Consider the following 9,326-nt stretch of genomic DNA (forward strand, 5'->3'; position numbering starts at 1 on the left):
ATAAAATAATTGAGGTCCTTTTTAACTTTCCAAATGGAAAAAAAAGCTCTAAAATGAGTTAATGTAAACATATCAAAATGGTACAAGTAATCATTTCATTTCTGAAACAACTTATAAAACACAAACAGATTAAAATAGATAAAAAAAAAAACACTAAAATTACAAAATTTGAAATCATTACCTTAAACAGAATTCTACTGCAACCTAATAAAGTACAAAAGAAAAAAAAGAAACACAAACGTTCTGATAGCCTTTACAGGATTACCATGAAAACAAAATAGAAACAGTTATTGGTCACTTTCTGGTCTCATCATGGAGTAGTACTGCTGCATCTCCATATTTCCCGAACTTGGAGGCATTTGTGCAGTTAAACTGTACCCAAATGAATGCATGCTGACGGGGTGAACCACCTGCTGGCTTGGATAGATATACTGCTGATAGATGCTAAAAGCATTGAGGGGGAAGGGGCTCTGTGTGGGAGCAGAGTCTGGAAGTCCAGGGAGAAAAGCAGCTTGGGTGTGAGGATTGTTTCCTCCTGAAACTGCCATAAAGTTAGGAGGGCTGGGAGTTAGATCAGAGTGAAAATGGAGTTGGTGTCGTCTGTTCACCTCAGTAAGAGTGTGTCCTCTAGAGGTCTGCCTCATGTGGTCTGACCTGGCAGTTATGATGGTGTTAATAGGCAGCTGACTGATTCCAGTCTCCATGGGCTCTGGGTTGTTTACAATTCTACAGGTTTCCTGGGAAACGTTGATTTGTGACCTCTGTAGTTCTCCGAAGCCAGCGTTAGGAACTACAGCATTGCATTCAGATGCACCAAGTGGTGAGCTGGCCTTCATGAAGTCTCTATCAGCAGTTTTTGAAGTTGAAGGACCATAATTGTTTCGTTTCAACACGCCGATTAGCCCCGAGAGAAACTCCCATCTTCTTGTACCCAACAAAGCAACCTCGCCCGTCACAGGGTTAGATGAGGTGTACACTGCAGCTGACTGCAAGCTGGATCCACTCTCACATGTCTTTGGTGCTGCTGTACATTCAGCTGATATTGAGCTGCTGGTTTCTAACAATGTATTCATGGATACTTCAAGTTGTCTTCCCACAGTGCGAGGAAGCTCATCTGGAATGGATACTTCAGGGTTGATTGCAGAGGATACCGGTAGCGGATCAGAGCTTTGAAGCTGAGGAACAGTCACTGTCAACTCTGGTTGCAGAGAGCCATCACTATAATCTCGTTCTCTTAATGGCAATGCCTCTGGACTGGGATGTACATCACCTTTTGAGAAAGTAGCATTTAGATCCATAGGGGTAAAAGTTTCTTCAAGCTGAGAGACAGAGGGTTTGGTGTGTGGCTGAAGAGAACTACTGCAGAGCTCTTCACTGGGATCCAAACCACGACAAACCTTTGAGTTAGAAGATTTCTCTTCCACTGGACTTTGTTTCATAATGAGTGGGGAGACTGTCGTTATACATTCAGGCTTCTGAGTGGCACTACTGCATGGTTCTAGACCAACAATCTGGTCTTTAAAGACCTCATGATCAGGCTTTGAAGAGCCGTCAGCCAGGGATTCCTCTTCAGAGTAAGTTTTTTCTGGATTCAAACCAGCTTTAAAAAAAGAACAAAAACAAGAAATCAGTTAACACAAAATATACAAAGAGAAGCAATAAATAATCCCACTTTAAATTCAAAACCAATGTGTACCTTTATGTGGTCATTTTAAATGTTGTAAAGATAGCTTGAGGGCATAATTGTCACCTTAAAAGGTATTAGTTTGCTAACCAAAGAGCCATGCCAAATATCCACCTGAAGGTGCAGCTTATAATTGACTCTATTATATATTCAGCATAGCATTATTGTCATTAAGATGAAAATATAGATTGAAAAAAATATCTTTTTTAGTCTTAGAGAAATAACATACTAAGGGCATGATCTTCAAAGGTTTTCTGCGTGTTAAAATATCGGCAAACTTGTTTGTTCTCCAAGAACAGATGTTCAAAGAAGATGCAAAGTTATTTGCCTTTTGCAATTCAGGAAGCAGGGTGCACAAACCTCTTTCTTTATGTGTAAGATTTCATCAACATGTAGATCATATTCTAATGACACAATCGTGCAAATTTAAGGTTGGAGGATATTCAAATGTAAATATTTGCCGATTACAAAATTATCTTTGAAACCTGAAACTGAACTGAGGCTTTTTAGCATGATTAACATTAAATTTTCTGTGGACATTTTGGCCACAGAAAAGCATGAAACAAAAAATAGTGAAACATTTAAACGTTTCAAATACAATAAGAGACCGGCAGAACAAATGGGTTACTTCAATTGGTTGAATTAAACCTTTAATTGTTCCAATGAAAAATGTGCATTTTAGGTTTGAGAATGTAAAATTTTATTTAGCTTAAATAAAAACCATACTGTGGAAAAAGGCTTCTGAAATAATTAGTTGCCAAATGAATATCCACAAAAATATACAAATAAAGCTTTTCCTTGGAATATTACATCAATATACATTCATAATTCAGGAAATTACATATTCTTAACTTATTTTAACTTTAATTACCAATTTTAAATAAATCAGAATGAGAAATTAAGTAAAACTGATCAATTTAGAGTATATTTTTCAGTTGAAAATTGTGATCCTGTCTCAATACAACCAAAGCTTAATTTTTAAATCATGATTAAAACAGATTAGTTAAGAAATAAAAAAGTAAAATGGGTCCCAGGGAGCGATCGGTCACTATGTCTGATCCAGCATATATGATTAGTTTTTTAGTATAATGTCCTAAGAACAAGTGACAGGACCAGTTCTATAGGAGCACTGGCCCCTCTTAACTACCCATGGTTAAAAAACACACCTGCACAGGCCAACACAGAATCATGCAGCAGGATGGCGACTATTAAAGGTATAGTGGAGGATGTTCTTTTTCCGGGTGGATCATCAAAATAAGTGGTCCTACTAATCGTCAATCATTCTGGTGATAGCTTTAAGTAAGGCCATCCTACATGTCGATAAATAGCTAATCTTCTTTTGGAAAGTAAACTTGTATGAGAGATGCAAACAGCAACTTTTAAACAGAGAGAAGGAGACATGGGCTGTTGCACGCCCTCACACGCATTTAATAAGCATTCCCTTCGCAAGCAGGTTGTGCATGTTATTATTTTTTTAAATGGAGAGGATGGGTCTTTTCAAAAAAAATTTTTTTAATCCTCCACTACACCTTTAACTAACCCAGAATGAAGAAAAATAAAAATGTGCCTGAAAGATTGCAAAAGTGGGATTGGTAGAGAAGGAATCATTTCTCCCAAAGGGCTCCCTATGAAGCAGTCGTGTTTTACTAAATTATGAGCCTTCCTTGTTGTGCAGTATATTGTAAATCTAACTGCAGTTAGTTCAGTGAGAAACATTTTTTTTGCATGTGCAATTCAGCAATGCCAGTTTGGAATATAAGATCAGTCCTTTAGACACCTGTAGTTTTTTTAAGCCTTACCTGTTTCACTTCTCTGCTTTTTCTCAAGCACCTGAGCAGACAGCCTCTCTGTAGGAAGATTATTCTGTATGCTCTGCAGGTCTGCAGTCTGCTGCCCTGTGCGACAGAAAAACAAGCCAAGTTAAAACGATGCTGAAGTTTCAACTTGCATCCAGTGGCGTGATTGACAAGTTGATTTCATGAATCTTTACAAATATTAAGGGCAGCTCATTGTGCATGTTAGACTCTGAGGGTACACTTAAATTTCAAATTTTAATGCATTTTATGGGGAGTTTTAATGTTACAAGATAGTTGTAGATGATTTTCTTCAACAGAGGAAAAGGACAGAATTATTGACAAGACAAATGGTGCTTAACATAGGAGAAGGAAAGTTCACCTTCTAGAAAGGTAAATGACCAGTCTTGGAACAAAAACTATGTAATAAAACTGTCTGTTTCTTAACAATGCTGGCGACGACTTCACAAAATTAGGTCTGTGGTTATAAAATGAAAAAATGATTGCCTCTTTGTTTACCCATTTTATTTTGGATATTATCTAATGACCAAAAAAAATCATCTTCTGGTCCTGTGTTTGCTGCATGCTTTCATACAAACAACCTTTTAGAGATGGATATTGGTAATGCCAGTATGTGAGGAGACATGATCGTATATTCTGCTGTGTTAGATGTAGGATGACTTGCGTAATTGCAAGAAGCCTTCTGCTTTATCTCCTCCAGTAGCAGATGGGGATGGAAGAATCTCTAGATTGTTTGGTGAGTTCCTCATGGCTTTCTCAGTCTGCCGCTGGACCCTATTGTTATTGTCAAATATCAGGGCTGCTCCAGAATGTAACACTTGTGCCGGTGAGAAGTTTATACCGGCTCATATCTGAAACTGTGAGAACTGACATTCAAGCAAACCGTAAAACTGGTAAAAAAAAAAAATAAAAAATAACAGTTTTGTACTACTACTTTTAATGCTTTACCCGGTCATAAAAAAAATATTAATTTTAATGTTGTATTCCAGATGTCCGTTTTTTTGTCTATAAATCAGAGATGTGATCATTACAAGAAAAGTGTATTTAAAAAGGATCAGATGACATAAAAAAATTTTGAAAGCTTTAACAGGGTTTAGATAAATATGGGGGCTAACAGGATGTTAGCCCCCATATTTATCTAAAACTTCTATCAGAAATAAGTGTTTTCGTTTTTAGATGAGTGGATTAGCATTATCCACATGTGAGGAGGCAGCTAATACACCAAATACATTGTCGAGAAAAGTCTCTAATTTGACGAGGTATTAGCCAGTGCTGCTTATACTGCTACCCCTGGCTGGATTTTCTTAGAAGCAGATTGCAGAGGCTCCTCACCCTCAAAAGCTTCTAAAATCACCATTATAGTTGGCCTTTTGCTCCTGCAGGCCCACTCTCCTTTTTTTCTTTACTTTCAGCTTGTGCTAGGAGGGCTAACTCACAACTACCACCGTAAAAGAGGAACATCACTCATTATGGGGGTGGAGGGTTTCTGCACAGCAGACAGGTGGCTCAACCCCCGCACTGTGCTTCCTCACAACAGAATACTTTTATGTTTCTCTCAAATACTGGTTTCAGTATTATGACTTCCTGTAAAAAAATTAATTATAAAAAATATGACTGGTTATCCTTTAAAAAATTCAAAAACAAAATAAAAATCCTTTCCGATGCCTTTTCTTCCCTCGATTCTACACAAACTCCACCAAGGTGCTCATAAGCTAAAATGGAAAAACAAATGTCTTCAAACCAAGTTTATTACTTTTTTTATAGCTTTTTTTTTTTTATAGCTTTTTTTTTTTATAGCTTTGATTTGTTAATTTTATTTACTAACTTTTACAACACCACAGACACCCTGGACTTTTAAATCCTGTAAAGTGTTCTCCCTTAAGAGTTTAGCTTTTCCCTTCCAAAATTTGTGTGCTCACCCACATCTTATCAACAACAGACAGGCAACGGTGAGAAATCTGCATAGAGTCAAGGTCAAAGAGTTTAACACATTCAGGCTTTCTATGGCCTGTCCTATCATCAACGAGTAGAGGAATTATCTGGGACCAAACTCAGAAGTTGGTTCATGAGAAGAAATAAAATGACAGAAGAGATCATGATACTCACTGGTCTGGTGGCGCTCACTCTTAGGGAAAGCGGAGGCCGGTCGATGAAAAGCAGCTTGTTTGTGTTCATTTGCGATGCTTTTCACAATTTTCAGTGCTACAAAAAAAAAAAAAAAAAAAGTGAATTCCCAGACATTTAAGATCAGCAGAAAATCCGATTGTCATTATGAGTAAAAAAAACTGTTTTGTAGAAATATTTTTCAAAACATTTTTGAACTTTTAATGATTGTTAATTTATTGAAGTTACAGTTTAATTTAGTTTTGCATCTATGATCTATGATTAATGCACATCGGCAACTTTGCGCCCTGTTAAAAACATTTATACCTCCTAAATTGATAAAAAGTTTAAATGTTTTTACAAACATGGATGTTTGTTAATTTCTCTTCATTATAACATCCCTGAATGAAAATCCAGGGCAAACCATCTTCTTCATAAATCAACTCGTTAGAAAATACAGCCCTTCTGTTTGTTCAGGAAGATCAATGAAGGAGAAAAAGGTTTTGTTGTGTCTGAACAGGAACCCTTTAGAGACGCTACTGAAGGGATCTGCTTTCTAAGGTGAACATATCAGCTGTCGAAACCAGTGTTTTCGCTTTCTGATGTGAAAATAAGACCAAATGAATGATTGGTTGTTCTAGGAATAACGGTTATATAACAAATGTTTATTAGATCTGACCTTAACTCTAAGGTCTGTCTGACAGTGAATCCTAAAACAATCTAAGAAGATAATCATAGACAAAATAATATGAAGTCCTGAAAGGGAAAGAATGGAGATTTTTGAATGGTGATTCTCTGCTTATTGTAAGTAGAATTTTGTCCTTTGAATTTTGTCCTTTGAACACTTTGGGTTAAGAGCTTTTTTCTTTTTTTAAACAAACAAAATCTGTCTAAAATGTGTTCATACTGTAAAATCCCAATATTTATGCTGACCCAGAGGGTTACTATCAAATTTGATTGAGCTTGTGCTATGGACAAAACCATTGATCTCTAAATGTGCATAGATGTTCGGGATGCTCTCCAAATTATTTGGATTTGCAGCAAAACAAGCTAACAAGTACCGACATGGAAGCCTGAATAAAAATGCATGCAATATTTAACAGCATCATGTTTATAATAAAAGAACAAGCAGCTTCCCTCATGTTTACAATAAAGTGCACCAAACTCCTACAGTTATGACAAGTTCAAAGGGTACAAAACTTATAAATTTTTAAAATGAAGCCATCACAAAAATCAGAGCACATTTAGTGTTTATGTTAGGTGTTCTGTATAAATCCACAACTGATGCATTTCTTTGCTTTCTGTAAAGGTATTTTAGCAAAGAATAAAAGCATTTGATAATTACCTTCAGTGAATGGAGCGGTCCGGAGAGATTCATGGAACTCAGGTCGAAGCAATACAGACTTATGGGAGAAAAAAACATTTATTTCACTTATTTAATCACAAAAGATTCAATGTAAGCTATACAAATAAATCACAGGAGATAACGGAAATGATTACTGTGACTCTGGGTACCTGCGCGTCCACTTTAAGGAACCTTTCCCGCTTTGACAGCTCTCGGACAATGTCCTTTAATAGCCCAGCTTTAAATTCAGGAGGCAGGTCGTCCTGCAGCCAAAACATCTCCAGGCACCTTTGATGCTCCCTCCTCTGAGGAATATTGAAATTTAAAAAAAGGAAGATTTTCGAACATTTAATGCACTGAGTAGCTGATACATACCAAGTGCTGGAGCTGGTGGTCACGGCTGACCATATGTTGACAGATGTCATGGGTTGAGAGCGTCTTTTCACAGACTTCGCACAGGTAAAAGGTCTTCAGAGAAATACCCTGACACTCCCACACATAGTCCCTACCTGGTGGCCACAGAGCATTTTAACATGTTGCGTGTTTCTTTAAACGGAGAGGATGCTAAGGATGCACTGTTAGTGAGACACTCACCGATGACCTGTTCAAGATCCTGGCCACATGCTGTCAAGAAAAGGGACAAACGACTGGAGCCCTGAACCTTGTTTCCTGTAAGAAAACTTTTATTACTACAAATCGGGGCATGTACATACAGGCTTCAAAACAGAGAAAGAGTGATTCAGAACACTTACCAAAGGAAGTAATGGAGTGTGTCTGTAGGGCACTGTTGTCTTCACAGAGTTTGTGGCGTTTCGGAGGAGGCTCTGCATTGTGGCTCAATTCAGATTGGTTCTGCTGTCCTGCCACAACTTCCCGCTGACTGCTGACTTTTACAGGTAAAACCTCTGCAGGTTCTGCAGGATTCTGTGTCTTCTGGGAAGCTGCATCTCTCTCCCAATGAAGATGATCGCCACTCTTTGACCCTATGTCCACCTTTGCTTCTGAATAACAGAATTAAAAAGAGTGATGATATATATATATATATATATTTTTATTTTTTTATTATATATTTCTTATGCTTGTGGGAGCAACTTTGGTTAAAGAAAAAAGTATTCAACACCAGTCATCTCTTGCGTGCCAAAGGGAATTAACAGCCTTCATAGTCACATACACATCATCAAGAATCTTCAACATATCGCAGAGTGATACACAGACATGGGAACGCTCTCTACCAATGAGGTGTTTTGCTAAATATCTCACTGTTCCAGACCCCCCTCCTTTTCCTGTAACTGGAGCCAGAGTCTGATGAAGACAGATTAAACTGTTTACCAAAGTTTCTTCGCCCAGCACACACTAAGGACTGGACTGTTTTTATCTGGCCAGACATTATGTAGCCAGAGAACTTGGCAGGACAAGTTTCTTTCCCTTGGAAACTATTCTAATATTTCGAAACGCAGATGTGCACATTCAGACAACAACAAGACCTAAATAAACTATCAATATTATAAGGTTTATACCCTTTTCACCTCCAGTATGATTTAATCTCACAAAAACAAAACCTGAGAGTCAAAACATATGTAGTCGATTTAAGATGCAAATGCTTGCTGTAAGCTAACCAAACAAAGAAAAAAATTGATTTTCTTTAAAGGTTTTTCACACATCTTCATCAAGGGTACGAACATATCTTTTCAACCCTCTGAGACTAAACATCTTAACTTACCAGGGTCATCCACTGTAACTGTGATTTTCTGAGGCTGGTTGTTATTTTGCTCCTTAAGCTGATGCAGTTGGAGAGTTTCTGAATTTAACGAAAAACAAAATGAAATATAATTCAACTGGAAATTTGATTACAAAAATAAAACATTGATATCTTCAAACATCATACCTGCTTCATCCTCATCTTTACTTCCTAGAACAGGCTCTTGGTTAAATCTGCTGCAGCTCATCAACTGTGGCTGATCCTGGATCAAACTGGCGGCTTCGATGCTCTGTCTTCTTAGTAACTCGGTTGAACAACTCTTCTCTGTGCTTTTTAGGATGGTCTCTGATTCTAAAGATAGTGAAATATTACACAGCGCTCAACAACACCTTTACCTTTACGCATGGTGAAATTTGCATCAATACATCTGGCATTCGGATCAGTTATTTCTATATTATGCGTCATGAATTCATTTTTAAAGAAAAACAGCCAAAGTGAACCTAAAACCCTTTAGGATATTAAAAATACACCAATCATAACTCAATACTGCTTTAAAATTCCTCACCTCCAGTATAAAGAGAAGTTACACTTTTATTAAATGGAAAAATCAAGTACCGTATTTTCACGACTATAAGGCGCACTTAAACGTCTTTTTTTCCCCTCAAAATGTGCGGTGCGCCC

At 37.3% G+C, this 9,326-nt stretch overlaps 1 protein-coding gene across 1 annotated transcript in view; it reads right to left on the reverse strand.

Annotated features, from left to right (window-relative positions):
• Window positions 1-6: 6 nt before the first annotated feature.
• The window catches only part of LOC107083231, a 16,968-nt gene continuing 7,648 nt past the window's right edge, over window positions 7-9,326 (reverse strand). The window contains exons 9-16 of the mRNA XM_015372258.1: window positions 7,699-7,947; window positions 7,541-7,615; window positions 7,322-7,455; window positions 7,117-7,251; window positions 6,947-7,004; window positions 5,605-5,700; window positions 3,484-3,579; window positions 7-1,600 (exon numbers count right to left, since the gene is read on the reverse strand). Coding sequence (XP_015227744.1) covers window positions 288-1,600; window positions 3,484-3,579; window positions 5,605-5,700; window positions 6,947-7,004; window positions 7,117-7,251; window positions 7,322-7,455; window positions 7,541-7,615; window positions 7,699-7,947 — 2,156 coding nt within the window. The 3' untranslated portion in view covers window positions 7-287. The remainder of the gene's footprint in view (window positions 1,601-3,483; window positions 3,580-5,604; window positions 5,701-6,946; window positions 7,005-7,116; window positions 7,252-7,321; window positions 7,456-7,540; window positions 7,616-7,698; window positions 7,948-9,326) is intronic.

Source organism: Cyprinodon variegatus, unplaced genomic scaffold (genome assembly GCF_000732505.1).
Source record: "Cyprinodon variegatus isolate N-32 unplaced genomic scaffold, C_variegatus-1.0 Scaffold71, whole genome shotgun sequence".
Classification (NCBI taxonomy): domain Eukaryota; kingdom Metazoa; phylum Chordata; class Actinopteri; order Cyprinodontiformes; family Cyprinodontidae; genus Cyprinodon; species Cyprinodon variegatus.